Below are 26,320 nucleotides of genomic sequence, written 5' to 3'. Positions count from 1 at the left end.
CATAATATCTACACATTATGCAATGGTGTCAACTTTAAAAACAGCATGTGGTCATTCTATCTGCATACAATTCAACAAACATTTTTAATATGCTGTAATTTTGGTAATGTATATGCAATTCTAACAAGTGAATTCTGTGTCCTTTACCTTTTAAGTAAGCAAGTGTAATTATTGATGGTAATTGTAGGTCCATTTCCAATGTTGAGATTTTCACCCCTCAAGTAAATATGTCTTCCACCAGACTTTGATGCAAAGTTAGGGTTGATACTGATGATTTGTGGATCCTGTCAAAATGATGATAATCAGTCATAATGAATCGCCACATTGTATAAAGCTTCTAAAAACTAAAACATCATAAGTTTCCAGCCATATCTTAATGATTTCGTTATTTTAGTTGAATATCAATTTTCGTTGGGTTTTTTTGGGACAGTTAAACAAGGAAATCTGAAAGGAACGACGAGCGTCTGTAGATAGTACCAAACCAAATTATTTCCCTTGGTAAAAGGATGAAAATAGAAGCTTATGGAAATCATTGAAGCACAATTTATCGGGAATCTAATCCCTGAGAGTGTCATATTCACCTTGTAAGAGAATATCCATTTCTGGAACTTGACGCCTAATATCTGGATAGCACCACTTCCTTTTTCAAATTGACTGCCAGTCACACACCGTAGTCTGAACGATCAATTAAATGTCATGTTAAGAGATCACAAAATAATACCACAAATAAAAAAAAAATGAATTGATGGATAAACTTTTAATTCAATAGCTACAAGTATGGCCATCAATGTTTCAGAAAACTGTCAAATCCCTGAAATATGTTCGTTATCTTCACATTTCCATTGCAAGGTTCCACATTTATAAATATTTCACTAAAAAGTCAACAAAGTCCAAACTCAAACTTGATCTTTTACCAATTAATATAAGTTTATGTATATATTTTCAGTTCACTAGTACAAGGATAGCCAGAAGTACAGACAGACTGACGGACACACACATAAATCACTATAGAGCATCTGCATATCGTAATAAAGAACACAGTCCTGCATATTTATGCTTTTCTATTTTAAGACAGATATACTAGAAGAAAAAAAAAGTGAATACTTTAAATAAATAAAAACATAAAAAGTATTCTTTAATCTCTCTTTATTCTTAAAGGCATAGTTTGATATACTAAACGGGTGTTTGAGTTTTCAATTTGTTGAATATCGCGTTACATTCACCTTATGGTCACGCCACGCTTTTCTGGAGTTTCGAGTTTAAGTGACACGTGTTTAGTAATTAGAATTTCTTGCATTCATTGATAATTCAATGTATTGAAACAAAAATCATTTGTATTTGGAATAACATTTTCATTGAGAGATGTCTTGCATGATTGAAAATTATAATTTGTGTGTTATCGGGATGCTGGAAGCTGGGATGTCTCAAATCAATGTGGCAAGGCAGTTTGGAGTTCATATTAACACTGTAAATGCTTTATAAAAATCATATTCGCAAACTGGCACCGTTCGGCTCCGTCCACGATCAGGATGTTCAAGTGTGACGTCGCGTCAACAAGAAATGTATATACGGACAGAACATTTGCATATTCGATTCCAATCGACTTCTTTGTCCGCTAAAATAATCCATGGGCATCGATGAATAATTCCTCGTAAGGAACAGATTGTGAGAGGCCAACATCAGTCATCGGTTTCTTGCTATCTGCCCTGTTCTGCCCTGGCGTCACCGTGTTGCGAGGTTAACGTGGTGTAGGAGGCATCATCGTTTCAATTAACAGAGATTTGGCGGAAGTTCTGTTAACGGACAAGTCAAAATTTCATCTCTGCATCAGAGACGGGCGTGTTCGGGCTTACCATCGTGCCGGAGAATGTTAAATTGATGTCTGCGTTATTCAGTACCGCCAATTCAACGGAGGGAGCGTTATGGTCTGCTGTGCAATTACAACACATGGAAGGACCCCTTTGGCGATAGTGGGGAGATTTTAACCGCAGTGGCCACGTGGTACCTCACCACGTCATTGCGTTCATTTACAACAAGCAGCGTAACCTCATTCTTCAACAGGACAATGCATGACTGTACACTGCGCGCGTTATTAGTGACTATCTATAGCAGCAAACCAAGATTGCGCTACCCTGGCCTGTGATGTCACTGAATTTATCGTCCATAGAACATGTTTGGGATGAAATGGAACGACGTTTACGTCAAGAGTCCAACCCGTTGCTGTGTTGGACGCTTTGCATCGTTCTTTATTGTGCCTATGGTGGAACATTCCCAAGGATTTTTGCATTACCTGAGATTTTTTCAATGCGTCGTAGATGTGAAGAATGCATGGGTGCAAATGTCGGTCATAACGCTATTGAACATGTGAACATTTTTTTTACACCCCCTTATTTTCATTGGTTGTTCGTATCAACCATAATGGACATAATCCATCATTTGAGATTTGAATTGAAAGACAATGCATTATATTGAATAATGATATACATAATGCAACATAATATTATGCAAATGAATCTAAATGAAATCACTAAACTACATACATGTAGCTTCTTTTTTCGCTAGTAGAGATAGAGATAACTTTAAAATGGTATGATTTTTTTGCTCCATTACGTAACGCACAGGTAATTCTAGAGAGGAGTTATGTTTGTACATTATTATTTTTGCAGACTTTAATCTAGGGCATCTAGCTGTACAAATGTACATTGTAGTGTATATAGCGCGTTAAACCGTTTGATCTTTTTTCATGCATATTTAGAATAAATGTATCCAAACGGAATAGATCAATACATGTAAATGTAATTCAAATTAACAATAATCAAGAATTTTAATTCGAAAATCGTTCGTAATATTCATCTTCCATAAAAATGTTTTATTTTGCGTTTAAATCCGTTAGGAGAATGTCTGCATTGTTTCAATAGAATGTAGGACAAAAACTCAGACAAAAGGTCACGGACAAAATGACAATCTTATAAAATCTTATGCAAGTAGGACAAATTGCCACAGAACAAAAAGTCACGGGTGATAAGAAAATATTTATTTTTTTAATATAAATTTGAAAAAAAAAATAAATGTTGTTTTTTAAAGTTTAAGAAAATGCATTTGTAAAATGATATATTCTTCTGAGAATTTATCAAAATTTCAAACTTTAAATTTTGAAATGATAATTGCATGACTATTATCAAATTCTTACTCCTTTTATCATTTTTATTGTAAAATACGAATTAGATTTATAAAATATGGAAAATAACAAGCTGTCAGTGAAGTCATATGATAATTGCTAGATAAACAAGTAAATGATTTTTTTTTTTAAATATTTAATAATGAACTGAAATTGCTAAATGTGATATAAACAAAGTAATTTTATGACGTTTTATCCTATGATTTTTATCCTATGTAATGAAAAGTCACCATTGTGACTTATTGTTCTATGACTTTTTGTCCTTTGACTTTTCATCCGTCTACCGTTTCAATATTATGGTGACTTGTGTTGATTGATGGTGCACGTAAAGATATCCATTCGATAAACGTACCTTAAAAAGGCTTACATCTGCCAATATTTAAAGAGGGATATCAAGGAAGCCAATGTCACTTGAAAAGGGGACCTGTAGTGCGGACTTCGTGTCCACTCCCCCGTAAACTAGTACATGTACACCGTTATTCTAGCAGTTCGTAGTGTCTCGATCACTTCATACTATGACACCACACCAGGTGACATTCTAACAACTACGCAATTCATTTTAAATTCTCAATACTTTTACCAAAACATGTCAAATTCATATTAGTCTAAGAGTTGTCCCTACTTAAAGTAGATCTTACAATTTGACATTTAGTTTGTTTCGAAATTTCCTATCGACAAAAAGGATTTAAAAACTAAAACAAAAATCCCCACTACATAAACTTTTTTTTTCATCAACAGCAACATTATTTGTCTTCATTTATTTAATTATTCATTGCTTTTGAAACAAATAATCCTAGAATTACCAGAAATTGGATCAGGTGCTTAGGAGGAGTAAACATCCCCTGATGACTGGATTATCTCACAATATCATAGTCTATAACGTTACTCGATCTCTAGTTCATGCCTCTTTTCATTTGAGTAAATAATATACCATGTTGTATTGTTCATTATTGAAATAACTGATAGAAAAATAAATATTTAATGGAACGTTAAATTGTTTTATATTCGGAATTTTATACTCCTCTTTACTTTCTTTGTCTATATAAGTACTCAAGTGATATGACTGTGAATAATATGTTTTATGCATTTTTACGTATCAGTAAAGAACCTCATATTTTCATGCTTGCATTGTGACGTCACAGTGCATTAATACAGTCTTACGTCGTAAGACTATTTCATGACGTAAAGTTTGCTATGTAACGTTATCATTTTGAATCCAAATACTTACAAAAGGTAAGAAAATAATTTGGTCTGCGAACTTTTTTAAGGACCTCTGGCATTACGAAGCTCGTTCCATTGATAGCAGCATTTTTTACGATTTTATTTTTACGCAGACGGATGTAATTTAATTACCTCCGCATCCCCTCATCCATCCCAGTTTCACTGCATTATTACTTGATAATTTCTTTTGCATTTGGTTTTTGTAATGGCGCATAGGTCTTTATAGTGTTTGGTCTTTTTTGTGTGCCACCTTTTTGACATCATTAGTATTTTAGTTGTATATTGGCTGGGATCAATCTGTGTAATGTATATGTACGGAAGCCCATTAGTGCAAACCAAAACTAAATAAAAAACGAAATTATTATATAAAAAAACGAAAACTAAAGAAAAAACGAAATTATTATATAAAAAACGAAATTATTAAATAAAAAACGAAATTAATAAATAAAAACGAAAATATTAAATAAAAAACGTAATTAATATATCAAAAACCCAAAACTAAATAAAAACCGAAATTATTAAATAAAAAACGAAATTAAGAACAGTTTTTGAGAATATAATGTGTGTGTGTCAGTGGAGCTTAACAAGGAAGGAAACATGGCTCCTAATTCTTTGATTTACTGCGATTTCATCATCGCCAATGGAGTTTTACAGAAATCTAATGACATTACAAATTAGCCAACTTATCCATTCACTACACGTTTATCTACTATGTTCGCTGAAAGGTCCCAAACCTCGTGTATCGGATTACAGGATTTCTCCAAAATTACTTCAACACTAGCCCCCACAAATCTAGTAAGAATATATATGGCTCCCATCAGCCACATACCTCAACAATCACTTGACTCTACACTAATTAAGTGTTTCGGCGGTGTGAAAATAGAGCAAATTAATTGGATTGATCGATAGATTGAAGTTTAGCTGCATGCAGATCCGCCTCATCAGAAGTCTATTTGCACTTCACAATTATCATGCAGGTTGATTATTCTGAAATGAAGGTGTGAGCATATCCCTTAACTTTTTATTGCGTTGGTATGAACCACACTATAGGTACAATGTAGAACATAGAACACGTCTTTGTCTCTCTGGAGGATGTGCCAATAATTTAAAAGCTTTTGCTTTATGGGTTGTATTTGGTGATGAAAACAAGGAGTATACCCGGTTTTTTGCTTTTATTTACACCCGATAACAGAGGTGGCTCGATCGTAGTTATCAAGTACCACTTGTACTTTTTTATTGATTTAATTATCACTATAGCCCCTCTTTAGAGGGTTTGTTTTGAAATCTTTAAGAATTTCTTCAATCAATTCAATTAATTTATTCACTCAAATCATTCATACAATGGTACACTGGGTACCGTGTATAAGTAAGAAAATATATGGCTCCCATCAGTCAGGTACCTCAACAATCACTTGATTTTACACTAATTAAGTTTCGGTGGTGTGATACGGTGTGTACCAGTGTGGCTGCTAAAACTGGTACCAGGTGGCCTTCGTTTATGTCAAGTACTGAATACTTTGCCGTGTCATGTAGAATTAATGACTTACATGTATCAGTTCACATCAGTACAGTACGTTCCTTTTCTTATTTAATAATTTCGTATTTTATATAATAATTTCGTTTTTTATATAATAATTTCGTTTTTTATATAATAATTTCGTTTTTTATTTAGTTTTGGTTTTTTATTTAATATTTTCGTTTTATATTTCATAATTTCGTTTTTTACATAATAATTTCGTTTTTTATATAATAATTTCGTATTTTATATAATAATTTCGTTTTGTATATAATAATTTCGTTTTTTATTTAGTTTTGGTTTATTTATTTAATAATTTCGTTTTATATTTCATAATTTCCTTTTTTACATTTAAATTAATTTTGTAAAAAAAATTCAACTATGATTATTTTTTCTCTGTCGTAATTTGTTTCAATAAATGACATAATCACTCAACAATATTGTTATTGCATCATAATAATAATCAGTGTGACAAAAAACGAGCTTCGGAATGCCAGACGTCCTTCCAATATTATACATCGCTTATCTTCAAAATTGTTGAATATAAATAATCGTACCGATCCCTTAATAATACTGACCTCCTAGAGGTTTTGTAATCATCTTTCTTTGCTGTTGTGTTACATGCAACGCCTGCTATTGTGATATTATTTTCAATATCAGTAAATTTGACACCAAGATTAGACCCTGTGATAGTCACCACTGTACCTCCCAAATAATGACCAGTATTGGGAAACACCTGCAAATACATGAATAATCATCACACTATATTTCTTAGTTTAGTCCTGAGTAGGTATACATAATTGATAACGTGTAATTAATGTCTCCTGACTTGTCTTATAAATGTCGGAGTAATGGGCTGTTGATTAGTTGTGTTGACTTAACTGTTGATTAGCAGCTTTTGACTTGTTTTTTATTGTTTGTATCAACCTGGCTGCTGATTCATAGGTCAACACAAGTATACTAGATATATGTCAACATGGACATCACGTATTTAATGTTTTCCCCTTTACATTTGCATACATATCCGATTGAATCCAGTTTCGAGATATGTTTTAATAGGAATTTGTTGTCTTAGAGATTGGTTGTCAAAAATGTTTCATTTATGGTAGACATTGTTGAACTAACAAAAAACAAACACTATACAATATACAATCAGCACACTATACAGGTTGTTACTTACATTGGCAACACTTGGACGTGGACATATGGATTCAGAACAGTTTTGTTTGCTGTAGACACACTCTCCCTCACACCATCTGCAATCCAAGACTGGCATTGTGAGCTCCAGGTTTTTACAAAAGCTACAGTCTCCCTCGGCCTGCTTCACACAACTGTACAACGTGACTGAAAACAACCCAGCTTTCTGATGATTAAGGCAGTCAGCCAAAGTCTTATATATATATATATATATATATATATATATATATATACAAATGTATATATATATATATATATATATATATATATATATATATAAGCACAAAAACCCAACAACATCCTACTTTCTTAAAGTGTCGGATCTGAGAAGATACAAGCCCAGTAAAGAAATTTATAAAAGCACTGAAAAGGCCACGACACTGTTGGTTATTTAAAACTCAAATTTTCGACGCAACCCGCGTCTTTATCAAGAGACATATATTACATAAACAAATAACACGCAAAAACGACAAGTATCGATAAACTACATTGGTGACAAGAGTGATACACTATTGTACTGAGTGATAAAAATGGTGGTGGTTTCGTTGTAAAGCGTGTTTACTGACTATGGTTTAGAGAGTTTGTACCATGGTCGGGTCGGGATGAAAATAAAATTATTCTTGAAAAATTACAGAAATCAGATAAATTTAGAGGGAAAACTTACAAAACAATGTGATTATGGAATAAAATGGTGGGAAGATAATGATATGGAGTGATTAAGTTCAAAACAATATTAGGTAGTCCGTACCATTGATGATTCGGATATGGTGAACAGCGAAAAATAATGATTGCCAGAAGAACACGATTAAACAACAAAGTCAATCAAAGGACACTGATCTAGCATTAAAATCAACAATCGAAGGTGAATGGGAGAGAAGTCTAAGGAAAAAGATTGAGTATTATTTTTCAAGGTAATATATTTTTCAAGGTCAGACAAATTGAAGCCGCATTCTAGAAATGTTGCGATATCAGAATTTCTAGAATGCGGCTTCAATTTGTCTGACCTTGAAAAATATATTAACTTGAAAAATAATACTCAATCTTTTTCCTTAGACTTCTCTCCCATTCACCTATTTGACTTTGTTTGTTGATTAATCGTGTTCTTCTGGCAATCATTATTTTTCGCTGTTCACCATATCCGAATCATCAATGGTACGGACTACCTAATATTGTTTTGAACTTAATCACTCCATATCATTATCTTCCCACCATTTTATTCCATAATCACATTGTTTTGTAAGTTTTCCCTCTAAATTTATCTGATTTCTGTAATTTTTCAAGAATAATTTTATTTTCATCCCGACCCGACCATGGTACAAACTCTCTAAACCATAGTCAGTAAACACGCTTTACAACGAAACCACCACCATTTTTATCACCCAGTACAATAGTGTATCACTCCTGTCACCAATGTAGTTTATCGATACTTGTCGTTTTTGCGTGTTATTTGTTTATGTAATATATGTCTCTTGATAAAGACGCGGGTTGCGTCGAAAATTTGAGTTTTAAATAACCAACAGTGTCGTGGCCTTTTCAGTGCTTTTATATATATATATATATATATATATATATATATATATATATATATATATATATATATATAAAGCATTAAAATAACCAATAGATAGATAGATAAACATGTGACATGATATATGTATTTCGTAGAAGACCTATTCATCTTCAGTACTTAAGTACTGTATTTGTTTTGTATTTACGCGTAAGCCTGTCATTTTCTATGTTGAATTTCTTGTCTGTCCACAATACATTCATACTGGCTTGATATACACCACGGGGTAGGGTATCATCAATCTGAAATAACAGCAAACGTGGCTTATATGATTGAGGACAACAATCACCAAAAGTTGCAAGAACATTTCTAGATAGAATGGCCTGTTTGTAGCCTTTATTGAGGGTTTATGGGATTGCTATTTGATTTTTCCATTTATGTTACATAGTTGTCCATTTGTATATGTCTTAAATTTGTATTCTATATTTCTAAACTTATTCTACATTTCTGATTTTTATTTTATATTTTTGATTTACGTTATCTATATATATAAGTGGTATTTATGCTTCTTTTAAAATTGGTGTCTGTATTTCTGATCTGACTATTACATTTAGTTGTATTTTACAGTTCTGGTTTGTATTTTAGAATCAGATACATGTATTTATATTTTGCAAAGGCATTGTGTTAATTGTTGTTTGGCCTCTTTCATATCAATTATTAGGTAATTCTTTACACACTAATTTTGACTTTGGCCGATCAAGATATAGGGCTCAAAGTGGGTTTCGCCTCTTGACAGAGGATGCTAAATCCTCGTAGGGGTTCGTGTTTACCCAACTCTTAATTTTGTATTACCTATAGGAGTTATGCGACTGATCACTTTTCCATATCTTCACTTTTTCATGTTAACTAAACTAACAACCAACTTTATGACAAGGGAGATGACTTCATCATCTCTATCGTCGACCTGGACCCGGTTGTATCAATATTTAATGCGACATTAAAGCCTCATTAAATTCAAAATATTAAATGTGACATTAAGTTCCGTTGTATCATTGTTTTAATGTACGATTCCGCGCATTAAAGCCACATTAAATTCATCAACTTTAATGTAGGTTTGGGGTACATTAAGTGATTATTACATATGGCGGCTAACATAGCGGTTGGAAAGTTGGACAGGCGATGAAACGATGGGCCACGGGTCTTCTGCGAGCGAATTTTACTCCAAAATGTGACTGCCGAGGAAATTCGAATGATATAAAAAAAATCCCACAAAGAGTTAATCGGCAAAATTGTGGATGACTAATAAATGGGTCACACGCACGGTCCAGAGAACAACAGGTAAATACAATGTATGATAGTCCAAACAAAAGATATGAAAACATGTAGACCTTCATGTACATATGTAAATCTACATAACCAATCGATTTCTGTACAGTCGAGGAGTGACGTCATTTCGTGTGTCATAATACGTAAGACGAGGCGGATCTAACAATACAATGAGCAAGAGGGCGACTTTTGTTATATGTGTAGTAAATGCACACATCGATTCAAATTAAAGATATACATCTATACACACACAAAAGCAAATGGATCGCACATGTAGTTTGAAGAACAACACCCTTCCCTTCAGAATATGCATATAATCTGACCTAAAACCTGAAACTTTTAATATCTTTACACTAAGGTTGCTGTGATATTATATGTTATTATGTTTTTAGAAGTAAAAACGTTCAAAAATTTATATTACACTATAATTTCAGAAGTGGATATATCTCTAATTCATATAGATTCAGATGTGAAAATTCCATGTATCAAAATAGTTCGTATATATTTGGTAGGCACTGCACTGTGTGAAAAATAAACTTTCAAAACGAGGTGATCATCGGATGGTGTGGGAAGGGGTTAAACAAAAAATAGTATATTAAACTTTAACTTTTTTTTGAATTCAAATTTTAATTGACTTATGGTTTTTTGCTAGCTAGGCGTGAAAATTGGGGGTGGGTGGGTTGAACAATGATTATTATTTGTTATTTTTATATGCAAATAAAGATGCATGTATATTGAGTGACCCGATCCCCCCCTCTCTCTCACACACACACATACACACACACACACACAGACACACACTCACACACACACACACTGTCTCTGATTTTCAATAGTAGTGGTTTTGAATCAATATGGGGAACAATTTATAAGCGGCTTAAAGCATATATGAGTTCTCCAAATCACCCACCTACTTGCGATTTAGTATTTTAAAATTGAGGACCGTGTATAAAGGAGGGGGGTTGCAAAGTAACAAAATTGAATTGTGCTGGTGAAGAAAACTAAAAAAAAAAAAAATTAATTCTCCCCATCCCCTTTAAAAACGATGCCACGTGTATGTTATTGAGAGTTTTATTAAAGTTTTTGTGATACAATTTGGGCAGACCCAAGTAACACAAAACATTCCAAAGGCGTTGGTGACTCGATCATACACCTCAAGATATTAAATGACCGTCTGGCGAGGATCTTAACATGAAGAAGGATCCCCCCCCCCCCCAAAGTAGCTGGTTTTCCACGATGGATAGACTGTAGACTGATCTATAGACGGAACACTGTTAGAATCCAAGAACCATGCATCCCAAAACATAGAGAATGAGCCTGCATTCGTTAACAGAAAAGGCTATCATTGTATCAATGTTCAAACAATTTGTGATCACACTGGCAATTATGAATTGATGTAAAGTAATGTGAGAAAATTGTCTGTGAAAAGAGGAAATTAAAAAAAACCACTATGTATACGGTACCCTTTAGATAAGATTGAAGGAATATACACTGTATTCTTTGCAATGAATGAAAACATATGGAAGCGCTTGCTTTTAAAAACGAAAATAATTGAAGAAATGACAACCTAAATTATTCCATGGTAAAAATCTAGTTTTGATATAAGTTTATAGAACTTTTAAAATATTCTTAATTTGAAATTTGATTATTTAGGCTAGCATGAGTATCTGAAGTGTGTAGCCTTTTTAAAAAGATGACGCAAGCCAATCAGAAAAAATGACAATAAAGATTTGCAAGACTGAAGACTGTCAATAGAAGTAAAACCTAAGATCGGGTCTTGTGAAATCAACGCCAGAATCTGATTGGAATGGTATGAAAAAACATAAGTAAACAACGACATATCGCCGAAATTCTTTATAACCCATAAATCGGTCTACTGTGGAATTTTCACCTTGATTTCTGGATTATATTTTATTTGATCATCAGACCTTTCATTAAAGCCGGTGTTGTAATCACTAAGAATGCACGTAAACAAAATACAGCAGACAATGTAATGAACAGGAAGTAAACATTACATTGCATTATGGGATTGGTACTCATCGTTAATGTTGGTTTAATGAGAGTTTCGATATTTAATGTCATATTAACTAATGTGAGTTTAATAAAGGTTTAATACAACGGTATTTAATGAATCCATTAACTAATGTCACACTAAGAATTTAATAACGCATTAGGGTTAATGTCACATTAAATTTAATGACATGTTGATATAACCGGGTCCTGCACAATATATCTGCGAAATAAGATTCCACGCTTCCATCGTATTGGATTTAGAAGCGATAAGAGTAACATATAATTTCGGCAACCTTTTTATATTGTCAGTCAACAAGTTGTACATGTAACAGTGAAGCCTTGGATACTTTCATCTATGTAATTGATCGAAATGGAATTGTGGCTTCAGTGCATCAGTTAGTGCGACATCGTCAAATAATCGTAACCGGACTTTCGAAGTTTTTCAAAGCAAAAACAAATTGAAATATGGGGGGAAATGTAACATTATTCAATACAAATGAAAATTATACGATATAAATCAAAGCTTAGATATATGGGCAACCTAAGAGCAAAACCGTATGACAAACATGATTACTTCAGCTTCTCCATCGTCAACTTTCCATATCTATGTAGCAATATCTAACTATCACCTGCAGGATTGTGTCCATGTCTATCAAATGATTCTATATGATTAGGTTTTAAATCAAGGCTGGTTACTACACTGACAAATAAGCTGATTTTACGGGGTTTCAATAGTTTCGTTTAAAGCAAGGATTTTGCATAGTCCATGGTTGTACCTGTTATATCGATCTAATTTCCAGTTAGTCTGTCATGAGGTCAATTGCTGTCTGATGTCTTTCATGTCAATTGTTCGGTCGATCTTTACGTACTAATTTGGATTACGTATTACTCCATTTACATGATCAAGACACAGGATTCACGGCGGATGGGTGTGATTGGTCGTCAGGGGATGTTTATTCCTCCTAGACGCCTGATGCCGCCTCTCATGTGTTCAGGGTTCTGTGTTTACCCTACTCTTAATGTCGTGTTCTTCATAGGTATCAGTCAGTCAGTCAGATCAGTCTTCGTTATCTTTATCTTCATCTTTTCATAAATGTGCAGCTTTTAACATTATTTCAGACACCTTCTAAAGTTTCAATCATGAATACCAAACACGTGCGGCAAATAGATGTGGATGAAGTGCTTCCGAACAATTCATTTCATATCTAGGGCACTATATATGTACTACAAGCAACAAAGTAGTATTATCAAGTCGCCTTTCTAAATCTACGTTATGCAAATTCATACATGAACGTACCTTATCAATATAGAATTTCAACTCAGAACCTGAAATCCGTTTTCCCAACACATCTATGGTTCTGGAGGGCAAAGTAATTCGTCCACTGTAATTATCCTGTTGAAAATATATAAGGAACTGAATTAATATGAAGCAAAACTGGACGACTCTGTGGTGTCTTTTATTTCGAGTTCACGGGGTTATATTGAATCGATATATGAATGTAAATTAACATTGTTAATAGACAAAACGTCGTCGATACATCTAAAAGTAGAATTTGAAGACCACAGCAAGAGATATATCCTTCTCACGCAGAATTTTTAAAATAAATTCTGCTTTCTATGAATGTAAAACAGGTCATCTGACAAAGGGACAAAATCCAAGCCCATGGAAATTCCAACAGACTGCTTGAAGACTTCATCACCAAGACCACGAAAATATCGTCAATGAGGAACTCTGCCATATTTTGTATTTAAATTTCAGAGTACTTGTGCGTGGAATCAGATTGGTGTTTAACAAAGTAATTATTTGGATGAATGATCCCTAGATATGAATATTTGCATTTTCAATTTTTATTGAAGAAACAACAATCTATGAAGTCAAAAGGTCTAGTTTTTAATATTTATCGTAAGGAATGCTCGTGTAAAGTGTTGAAAAGTGATGCGTTTTGATGTTGTTGATTGGAGAAAAGTTTTGCGATTTCACATTTACTAAAAGTTCTTTAGAAGCTTTTAGAATCCAAATTTGATTTACACCACTTCTGACATAGATAGTGGTACTGTACATTTGAAGTTTTTCCTTCAAAGCTGTTAATATTTTCTGAGGAATAAAGTTAAAGGCTTGGTAGACTACTTACTGGATCCAGCAATGTATCTTTGTTTCTAAAGGGTTTATTAAGTTGAATCCATTAAAGGTACGGCAACTCATATTCATACAACCCATTGACTGGAATATTAAATGTGTCTAAAACTAAATCTTACTTTTGAAGAATTTCATCTTTTGAAAGGGCAGTTGGAGTATAAGTGCGAGTATCAAACAAGGCATAAAATTAATGCCAAGTTCTTTAACATACATTTGTAATAACGAGCCGTACAAAGACAATGTCGTTACAAGCTTTGTCACCTGGAACCAAAACATATTAACGGCAAACTAACAATTCTACTTTATGAAAAACGGGATGATTTCAGCTTCTCCATCGTCAACTTGCCATATTTATTTAGCAATATTCCATTATCACCTGTATATGGTGTTTATATCTCTCAACTGATTCGATATGCAAGAGCTTCTTCTGCTTATTGTCAGTTTTTAAATAAAATCAGGCTACTGACAAACAAATTGATGGTAATGGGATTTCCAACCGTTTCTTTTAAAGTCAGCATTTCGCAAATTGTATGGTCGTTATAACGATCTAGTTTGCCAATATAACCTATCATTGGGTCAAACGCTGTCTGACGTGTTTCATACCGATTGCTAGACCGTTCTTGGCACATTGATTTTGACTACGGATAACTCTGTTTACCTGATCAAGATAAAGTGCTCAAGGCGGATGTGACCGGTTGACAGGGGATGCTTACTCCTCCTAGGCACGTGATCCCACCTCTGGTATATTCGGGAGTCTGTGTTTGCACGACTCTCAATTCTGTATTGCTTATAGTAGTTATGAGATTGATCACTGTTCGTTATCTTCACTTTTCATATAACCTATCTAATTCTTTTTATCACTTCTGGTTTACTAATCGCAGAAGGATAGATGATACGTACTTTTGTTTTGATATGTCTAATGCGGGATTTTAACATTCCTCATACACTTTTAATCCATTCTGACAATGTATCAAGTTCTTCTTTTTCATATTCAGTCCATCGCCTGGCATAATCTTCGACAGAATGCATAATAGAGATGAAGTTCAGTTGCCAATTGATAGAACGGGGTTCTCTCTATTTAGGACTCTTTAGATTAAGTGATTTGAGGTCCTGATTTTCAATTATATCAACATCAGGAGTAAAGACGTGTCCAACTGAACTATAGTTCAAAGATGACAAAGAACAAGAACCCTTAGTGGATTAAGTATAAGGTGGTCTAAATGTAGCCACTGCAAAAGTTGTTATAATTAAAATGTTTGGATGCAATAGTAGAAGTATATTTGTATGAAATACAGGGTGGGGAAATGGAACTTGAAATAAGTTGGAATACACGACTGGACTCTTTTATGAAAAAGAATGTTGCTTATGTTGACGGCATATATTCCTTTCTTAGTAAATCTGAACTTAAGGAACTGGCAGCATGATTCGAAAGGAATATCATCCATGACCCGTGCTGGTTTAAATTAAGGGCCTGTGATTGGCAACATCCATAATCATAATTCAGTCTATATTTAGGTGTTGAAAAATCAAAGTATAGACTAGATGTGACTTCTTCAGATAACGTACGTAAAACTCTCAATGGAACAGAGTAAAGTTGTGTGTGAATATGATGTCGACCTAATTGTCTGTTGACGCAAGGTAAAAGTGATTCAAACGTGACATCATTTATACTTGGTCTTTTATATGAACGATGTCCGTGACTGTGTTTCCGTCTTTGAGTATTTGGAAAGAGTCCAATCACATTCACGCTATTTCCCATCATATACATTGCTATCGCATCCAAATGCAAATCCAGTACCAAGAGTCCTGATCCAGTGATCTTTTCTTTGTCTACGAAAAGCGGTACTTAATGTTGAATTATTTGGTAATTTGTTTCCAAAACCCTTCATTCATGGACAAGATGGAGTGGTCCGGCGAATTAAAAATGCTTGTAAAGAAAATGGTTACCACCATTATTTATTTGAAAGATGTGCCCTGATATTCTTTTAGTGGGCGAACCCTTAGTTTCTCGTATATGAATAAAGCCACATACATATGTATATTACACTCAATAGCGTACACAACGTTAGAAGATTTACAAGTCAAATTATCAAACGTTTTGGTACAGAAATTACGTCCCGTGAGATAACTACATTTCTGTACTAAAAGAATTTTTAGTTATCAGTTTATCACAAGTTTTACAATTTTTACAGGACATTTAGAGATCATGCACATTCGATCTGAAAAGGAATCAACAAAAATATATCTTTAAAAGGAACAGAACAGTCTTTAATTTGGGTATAAGAATGTTCGTTAATGTACCAAAGCGGGCAATTTCACGATTGGATATAACACAAATCTTTGATATCTCGAAGGATAATCTGATGGACACCAACTAATTTGTTAGAGCTTGTGCCCCTTATATACTCCACAGACTGACCCCTTTTTATACTGGGCGACGTGTCAGCCAATATTGTATCAGTATTGTTTACATTTATTTAAGAACATATATCGAGCGACAAAGTGAGAAATTCATCACGGACTATGGCATTTCGAGTTTCATTTCAAAATATACTAAGTGAATACTGATCATGTATGAGGGATCTGTCAGGGGATAACCCCGAAGTTTGAAAGATTATGATCAAAAATAAAAACTTACTTCTTAGGTCAAAATTCCCAAGACCGAGAGCGTTATCAAAAAATGAAGATAAAGAACAGTGATCAATCTCATAACTCCTATAAGGAATGCAAAATTATGAGTTGGGCAGAAATGGACCCTTGGACATACCAGAGGTGGAAAAAGGTGCCTAGAAGGAGTCGAGCGGTCACACCCGCCGTGAGTCTATGTCTTAATGGGGTAAACGGAGTAATCCGCAATCAAAATCAGTGTGTAAAGAACGGTCTAGCAATTGGAATGAAACACGTCAGACAGCAATGGACCTAATGACAGATTATATTGTTAATGACTATGAAAGCAAAATTTTGAGTTTAAAAAAAAAGGTTGAACCCCTTTGTACCATGAACTAGTTTGTTAGTATTCTTAGGCATTTTTTTCTTTCCTACTATACTGACATTTCGACAATGTTATATTTTCTTTCTTACTACATGTATACTGAAACTAAAAATAAGAAAATTTCCTACGATGATTTCTATGTATCTTTAGAAAACTAATTTGTTTTTAGAGGTACAAATTGTTTATTCTAGAGTACTTTTAAAACAATAATAAGGCTTGAATGTTTAGATTTATGCAATATTAGTATCACATGAAAGGATATTTTGAAAGGATAATCTATCATAATAATCCGTTCATTGTTAAAGGCACTTGTTGATGAACATCTAGTAGCATTTACTTTCAAATTATATTTTTAAGACATATGTCACCAATGGATGCATCAGAAAAAAATCTGAATATAAAATCTTCACATTATGATACAACCCACTTAACATTGCTATAAAGCATAATTTGATCTCTTTTACGTAAGTAACAGTGCATAAAACCAAATGAGACAAGATTATGCGTTGCTGAGAATGAATTAAATACTTTACTTTGTTTTGATAGAATGTCATTTTGAGATTGCAGGGATATTCTTACATGACATATAACAAGAAGCGCCTCCATAAGCTTAATCTTTTCTGCTTAAGAAACATAACATACTCATACACATAAAGTTAAAGCGCTGTACAGTGTGGCATATATTACGGGTGTTTTCGCTGGATCAAAGACAAAGTACATGGAAAACAAGATATATAAGCACATGCATTTAAATGATAAAATTGGGCAGTACATACCAGCACTGGAAAATTCCTCCCTTGGATGAGAATTATTTTAATTTGACCTTGTGGAATAAATATCGGTCCAGTCTCGATTCTGTCCACCATAGGGCAAAGATACAAACGTAGTTTACCAACACTCTTCAATAAAAGGAAATGGAAACCTTACAGAAATATTTACACGTCATTACTTTGAAGACACGAAGACTAAGTATTGAATTCGTCAGCTTGTAATATGAAAAGTGAAGATAACGAACAGTGGTCAATCTCAATCTCATAACTGCTGTAAAGGGTACAAATTAGACCATTGGGCAAACACGGACCTCTGTATATGCTAGAGGTGGGATCCGGTGCTAGGAAGAAGTAAGGATCCCCTGTTGACCGGTCATACCCGCTGAGAACCCTATGTCTTGTTCAGCTAAACGGAGTTACCCGTAGACAAAATCAAGTGTGCCAAGAACGGTCTAACAATCGGTATAAAACACGTCAGACAACATTTGACTCAAACATAGGTTATATTGACAAACTAGATAATTATAACAACAATAGAATTTGCGACTTGCTGACTTTAAACATGTTCATTTTAAATTGCTACAAAGTTAAAAACAATTCAATTAAATTGCCCCCAAACCAGATGACAACATATGCTATGTGATAGAGTTTGGATGTTAAGGAGTGCTTAGTTGATATCATGATACTTTAGATAATATTTTACAAAGAAATTAGCACATAATTTTAGACTTTACAAGACATACATATGTTCCACAGTAGCTAACTACTTCGTTACTAGCTTGGAAATACGGATGTATATTTAATTCCTGTTTTAAAATTTAGAAATTCATTTCCAAATTAAGGATTATCTCACTCACGCATAGCTCTTATCCTTAGACGAATTTGACTCCAATTTTTGGCACACTGTTTTTGCCTATAATAGCTCTATAACTTCATTGTTATTTCGAATTCAAACATTTCGATTGAGCATCACTGAAGAGACATTATTTGTCGAAATACGCATCTGGTGCATCAAAATTGGTACCGTATTTAAGTTTTACATAGTCCTAAAAATGCAGTTGTATATTACTAAACAAGAATAATCCACGATGTACTATATGTGGTTTTAAGCGTACGTATTCTGAATATTGATAAACGTAATATTTACTTGTCATCATCCAAATTAAATATGTATCTTATATATGTAGCAGAACAAAATAACTGTGATTTGTAATCAGTACATACACTTTGATTGCTGACTCGCTCGTCAGAACACGGATCTGTGTTGTATTGACACTTGTTCTCTGCGACACACCAATCACACGAGTAATCGTTGTCAACACATTGGGAACAACTGAAATATGAGTCTCATTAACTTACAATATTCAAAATATTCATTATCTATCAATGATTTTATTTCGGTGCTCGGGGTCCTCAATGTTTAGAAATGACTTTGTTGCATAAAATTAGATATCATTTCAAACTAATATGCTGAATTCGGCAAGTCAATAATGATTCTAAATCACTTATCTTTACAAAACACATACATAGGTAATTTGAATTTAGTGAATGTAGATAAGGTTACTTAGAGAAACTGCTACACTTGTAGATTAAGTATGCCGTTGACACAATGATTTTTCCGGTTTCTACGGATTCGATTCCCATGGTAATGTTGATATGTCCTATAACAAGATGGGAAAAATCAAAACATTAATAGAATAATATGGGAGAAAAATGTGCTTGTTTTTTTTAATATTGATTGTTAAGACAACGATTCAAAATTTCTGCACATACCAAACAATTGATCGGATCACGGAGCTTTCTAATTTCATACAATGTCATACATAATGAAAATCTAGAATATATTTATGATGGAAAAGGGAAGATAACAAACAGTGATCGATCCCATATATACAATAGAGAATATAGAATGGATATTTGGGCAAACACACACCCATGGAAACACCAGAGTTGGGATCAGGTTTCTAGGAGGAGTAAACATCTCCTGTTGACTCGCCAGACCCGGTGTGAGTTCTATATCTTGATCAGGTAAACGGAGTAATCCGTAGTTAAAATGAACATATAAAGAACGGTCTAACAATGGACATATAACATACCAGGCATCACTCAAACTAATGACAGGTTGTATTTGCAAATACGATCACCATAATCATAGAGTGTAGGAAATGTTGACGTTGATTAAGACTTTTGAAACATGAAACCAATCTAATATTAACTTATTTGTCGGAATGTCAGTTAATTAATCCATTTATCATAACATTAAACTGTCATTACATGAATATGTGTTTCATAATTTGAAATTTTACTGAAAGTAGGCGTAAACAGTAAACGAACAACTCAACTGTATGACAAATGGGATATTCCTCCATTGTCAGCTTTCCATATCTATTCAGCGATAATTCATCCTCACCAACATATGGTGCTTATGTTTCTCATTTTCTTCAAGAATGTATTATGTATCCGATTGATTCCTAAGTCAACGACCGACAATAAACTTTATGTTAGAGTGGTTTCAACAGTGTTGTTTAAAGTGAGCATTTAGCAAATTCTGTGCAGTTATAATGATATAATTTGCATTACGGCCTGACATTAAATCGACTGCTGTCTGGGGGGGGGGGGGGGGGGGGGGGGGGGGGGGCTTCATACAATTTTAGGCTGTTCGTTACATACTGATTTTGAATACGAATGCCTAGTACTCCTAGCCACCTGATCCCACTCTCAATTTTGTATCATTTATGGCATTTATAAAATTCATCACTGTTTGTTATTGTCACTTTTTCATTGAAGCGTGAATTAAAATATTTAAAACACCTTTCAAATAGAAAATCTTCAAACATTCAGTTTCGGAGATATTTATTTCTATAAATACGGTTACGAATTGGTATCGTAATGAAAGAACGGTCATCGGTATCTATCTTATAGATGGCGTTTGTGTTTTATACTTATACAGATAGATGTTGAATAAGATTTTTAACCCAATGTGTCGCTGATATTCAGAATCACATCGATGGTGCTGGGGTTTCTACATTGCACCCCGAACTTCCCATGAACGAGATGGGATTTTCTCATAATTCCGTTTGGAAAATCAAAAGCACAATTGTATGATGTATTGAAGCCTCTCGGAAGACCGGACACCGTTAGATTTAGCTGAAAAAGAAAGTAAGAGTAAGGAAGGTTTTAAAAAATTTCAATCATTTCATTTCAATCAATTCATATTATATTTTCGCATGATCAATATTTATCGGGGGAGAAATGTATGTACATGTATGCGAATTGATAGATTTGGCAAAAGAAAAAAAATATACTAAAAGGAGAGTTGTCTGCATGGTAGATATTTTGTAATAACTTATGTACAATTAGTTGATTGTGGATGTGACTATTAGCAAACATGTATCTACCGTAGTATTCTGTGAGACATGAATCATCGGTGGGGATACATTGAGAATAGTAATACAGTTTTCTGGACACGTGATATTTATCCACCGGACCGTTGTCGGATTAGAGCACTGACTTTTTAAACTGCATCTGAAAATTAATTTAGCAATAGATATAGAGATAATGCAGAATTATATGTTTGACGGAGTGGCTTATCAAGTGGAAGTGAAAATAATGAACAGTAATCAATATTATAGTTCTTATAAAGAATACAAAATACAGAAAAGGGAAAAAACCGACCCCTGAGAACATCAGAGGTGGAAGCAGGTGCCTAGGAGGGGTGTTCACCAGTCATACACGTCGTGAGCCCTATGTCTTGATCAGGTAGATGGAGTAAAGCGTAGTCAAAGTTACTAGGTAAAGAAAGGCATATGGGTTGTATGAACCACGTCAGACAGCATTCGACCTTATGATAATGTTATATTTGTAAATTAAATTGTTATATGACAATGAAAATTGCAAAATGTTGACTTTAAACGACAATGTTGAAACCACTGTCTAGCATCAAATTATTTGTCATTAGCCTGTCTCTATTTAGTAACTGGTTATCAACAGAATATTTTCTTGTGTATCAAAGTAATTGAGAGACATAAAAAAAACATATTCAAGTGATTATGGAATATTGCTACATAAATATGCGAATTTGACAATGGAGAAACTTGTCATTAAGTTGATTTGTTAGTAACAGGAGTTTCAACAGTCTTGTTTTAGGTCACCATTTCGCAAATTCTACGTTCATTATAACGATCTAATTTACTAATACAACCTTTTATTGGGTCCAATGCTACCTGACGTGTTTCACTCCAATTGTTAGGTCGTTCTCTACATATGAATGTTGACTACGCATTACTTCGTTTACCTGATCAATACATAGGGTGAACAATGGATGTGACCGGTCGACAGGGGATGCTTACTCATCCCAGGTACAGTATCTGGCCATAAGTGAGTCATCATTTATTTTTTCACTATATATTTCATTGAAAAATGCCTTTTTGAAAAAGCTTGTTGTAACGTTATTTGAAGCTCATTTTCATAGATATAATATCATAAAATGCAAAATTGTTGGTGGTTTCTTCACATAATTTCAAAATAAGTTTGTCTGTAGGCGTTCTGGTAATATCATCCTTCACATACGAAATTGAAATTTTACGGCACAGATTTGGTAAGGAATTGTAGTATTTTGAGGTTAGAAATTTTGCCTCGATTATTTCATAAATTATTCTCAATGATCAATGTATCATAACTTGCTTAGCATCCTAAGAAATGAAAATTTGAGCAATGTTGCAAAATCGAAAAAAGATTATGAAAATGGGATTGATATTGACCTCACAAGAAATGATTATAAAATGGGGTTTTTAAGAAAATATGTAGTGAAGAAATGAAATGATGACTCACTTATGGCCATATACTGGTGTACCTGTTATGAAAATATCGATGACTATGTTTACTACTTTGTGTTTTTAAAAACAAGTTTCATCACATTACGGTTATTTCGTAGTGAATCAATCAGATTCCCCACACATATATAACCACATAAGAAAGCGAAAGTTCTTTGATAGAGTAACAATATAACATGAATGAGACCACATTTTAAGCAAAACGTGTGAGAAATATACTGACATTGTAAAACAGCTACTACAATAGATAGACCATATCAATTCCTCTCATAACATTAACAATCCCATTGTATTTACCTACGTTATCGTTACAAATGCTAATGGTAACCATTTCCTCATGGATGCGTTGCAGTTGTAAACTATGTGTGTACGAATTTTGACAAATATAGTACGTATTTTCTAACAGTTGGAAATCCCGTAAGAAATGAAAGTAGAAAGTACATGTACTCTATAAGACTGAAAATAAATGAGGGCATGAATTGCAGCGCTTCACCCAGGCATAATATTCACGAAACGTTGATGCGTTTCATGAATTTATCGCCATGAAGCGTTGCAGTTCATACCTGCGTTTATTTTCAAACATTAAATGTATTTCCTTATCAAAAAGACTATAAACATATCGTGGTTATTACTGACCGCTTTTCCATGATACACCATCCGCAATAGGGGTCTTTGCTCCGCAGACAGGCATTACATGTGGTGTACTGATGACAGTTCTGGACTGGTATCCTGGCTACCTGAAAAGGTCACTTACTGGAAAAACACACATTTAATAAATATCTTAGGGACTAACTTCGTACCCCTCGTCTCAACTACTGAACCACAGTATTACTGTATATGATGTCATACAGAAAAATGATACTAATTCTACCAGATACATGCTGTAGCTATAGAACACATAATCTAAGTTTAGTAAATTGAAAGGTATTAATGTATTTATATTTGAAAATGCGTAAAACATTAAGCTAGGTAGACACCCGCAGACTTAAATCGTGTGTAGCACCCTTTCAATTAATAGGGAAAATCAAGGTGCAATACAATACTCCATTCGTTTGAACCATCAAGTTTCAAAAAATCTAGATGCATTTTAACGCTACTCATGTTTTCGTTTTGATAGGCTCTTTTATCCACGTTACAATTTAGGTTATATCATATTTTCAACTCAAAAAGAAAAACATTTGTCGCTATCATATGGCAGAAAAACAAAGCTAACCTCAAACAAGAGATGTTTGTAAAACACATATGCCCCCCATGGTGCAAAATTGAAAAGGGTTATACACACACATCATTTAATTGATAGTAGTATCATCAATTCAAAATATTGAGCAGACAATATCTTCCTATGTCAAGAGTGACTTGACCATGTGACCTAAAAATCAATAGAGGTCATCTACTCCTTATGCTGTACCAGTGTACCAAGTTTGGTGTCAATCAAGCAAATACTTCTTAAACTATAGGACACAATATATTACTATGTCCAGTTCAACAACTGACTTTTGACCTCAAAATCAATAATAGTCATCTCCTCCTGAATATACACCACTGTACTAAGTTTGATGTCTGTCAAGCAAAGGGTTCTCAAGATATTGAGCGGACAGTATATTCCAATGTCCAGGTTGACCCTTGACCTTTGACCATGTGACCTCAAAATCAATAGGGATCATATTGTCCTGAAGATGTACCAGTGTACCAAGATTGATGTATGTCAAGCAAAGGATTTTCAAGATATTGAACGGACATTATATTCATATGTCCAGTTTGACCCTTGACCTTTGACCATGTGACCTAAAAAAAATAGGGGTCATTTTCTCCTGAAGAGATATCAGTGTACCAAGTTTGATGTCTGTCAAGCAAAGGGTTCTCAAGATATTGAGCAGACAGTATATTCCAATGTCCAGTTTCACCCTTCACCTTTAAACATGTGATCTCAAAATCAATAGGGGTCATTTTCTCCTGAAGATGTACCAGTGTACTAAGTTTGATGTCTGTCAAGCAAAGGGTTCTCAAGATATTGAACGGACAGTATATTCCTATGTCCAGTTTGACCCTTGACCTTTGACCATGTGATCTCAAAATCAATAGTGGTCATCTTCTCATGAAGACGTATCAGTGTACCAAGATTGATGTCTGTCAAGAAAAGGGTTCTCAAGATACTGAGCAGACAGTATATTTCCATGTCTAGTTTGACCCTTGACCTTTAAACATGTGTCCTCAAAATCAATAAGGGTCATTTTCTCCTGAAGATGTACCAGTGTACTAAGTTTGATGTCTGTCAAGCAAAGGGTTCTCAAGATATTGAACGGACAGTATATTCCCATGTCCAGTTTGACCCTTGATCTTTGACCATGTGATATCAAAATCAATACTGGTCAACTTCTCCTGAAGACGTATCAGTGTACCAAAATTGATGTCTGTCAAGAAAAGGGTTCTCAAGATACTGAGCAGACAGTATATTTCCATGTCTAGTTTGACCCTTGACCTTTGATCATGTGACCTCAAAATCAATACGAGTCATCTTCTCCTGAAGATATACCAATGTACTAAGTTTGATGTCTGTCAAGCAAAGGGTTCTCAAGATATTGAACGGACAGTATATTCCCATGTCCAGTTTGACCCTTGATCTTTGACCATGTGATATCAAAATCAATACTGGTCAACTTCTCCTGAAGACGTATCAGTGTACCAAGATTGATGTATGTCAAGAAAAGGGTTCTCAAGATACTGAGCAGACAGTATATTTCCATGTCTAGTTTGACCCTTGACCTTTGATCATGTGACCTCAAAATCAATACGAGTCATCTTCTCCTGAAGATATACCAATGTACTAAGTTTGATGTCTGTCAAGCAAAGGGTTCTCAAGATATTGAGCGGACAGTATATTCTAATGTCCAGTTTGACCCTTCACCTTTAAACATGTGACCTCGAAATCAATAGGGGTCATCTTCTCCTGAAGATGTACCAATGTACCAAGTTTGATGTCTGTCAAGCAAAGGTTCTCTAGACATTGAATGGTCAGTGTATTCCTATGCCCAGTTTGACACTTGACCTTTGACCATATGACCTCAAAATCAATAGGGGTCATATACTCCTTAGGATGTACCAGTGTGTTAAGTTTGATGTTTTTCAAGCAAAGGGTTCTCAAGATATTGAGCGGACACTATATTCCTATGTCCAGAGCAGATTGACCCTTGACCTTTGACCTTTTGACCTGAAAAACAATAGGGGTCCTCCTCTACTCATAACCAACCCACATATGAAATATCATTATCATCAAGTGAATGGTTCTCAAGATATTGAGCGGACAACATATGGTCTACCGACCGACAGACCGACCGACAGACTGACAGGTGCAAACCAATATGCCCCTCTTCTTTGAAGGGGGGCATAAATATACTATGTTAAGTAATTGTATTGGAAGACCTGTTGATACTTCGCAGTACTTACTTTTCTGTCACTCATGACATAAAGAAACATTTGTGAACTATCAAACAACATGTCCGGATTGATGGGTCGACCACGGTCCACTACAATAGGTGAATCATATAAATCTGCTTCTACAGATGAATGCAGTATGACCTGAATGAATAAGAGAATCTTGCTGTTACATTTCGTACTCATAGGTGCTGAAACT

General features: G+C 34.2%; 1 protein-coding gene across 1 annotated transcript in view; it reads right to left on the bottom strand.

Moving 5' to 3' along the window:
• The window catches only part of LOC125656481 (plexin-B-like), a 56,784-nt gene that overhangs the window by 18,965 nt on the left and 11,499 nt on the right, over positions 1–26,320 (bottom strand). The window contains exons 4-16 of the mRNA XM_048887082.2: positions 26,134–26,265; positions 23,326–23,426; positions 21,256–21,382; positions 20,833–21,004; positions 19,422–19,518; positions 19,082–19,190; positions 17,864–17,986; positions 13,256–13,351; positions 8,828–8,921; positions 7,096–7,259; positions 6,494–6,651; positions 582–675; positions 148–284 (exon numbers count right to left, since the gene is read on the bottom strand). Coding sequence (XP_048743039.2) covers positions 148–284; positions 582–675; positions 6,494–6,651; positions 7,096–7,259; positions 8,828–8,921; positions 13,256–13,351; positions 17,864–17,986; positions 19,082–19,190; positions 19,422–19,518; positions 20,833–21,004; positions 21,256–21,382; positions 23,326–23,426; positions 26,134–26,265 — 1,604 coding nt within the window. The remainder of the gene's footprint in view (positions 1–147; positions 285–581; positions 676–6,493; positions 6,652–7,095; positions 7,260–8,827; positions 8,922–13,255; positions 13,352–17,863; positions 17,987–19,081; positions 19,191–19,421; positions 19,519–20,832; positions 21,005–21,255; positions 21,383–23,325; positions 23,427–26,133; positions 26,266–26,320) is intronic.

The sequence above is a fragment of the Ostrea edulis genome, chromosome 7 (genome assembly GCF_947568905.1).
Source record: "Ostrea edulis chromosome 7, xbOstEdul1.1, whole genome shotgun sequence".
NCBI lineage: Eukaryota > Metazoa > Mollusca > Bivalvia > Ostreida > Ostreidae > Ostrea > Ostrea edulis.
The sequence above is the reverse complement of the archived record's forward strand: the minus strand, read 5'-3'. Positions and strand labels throughout refer to the sequence as shown.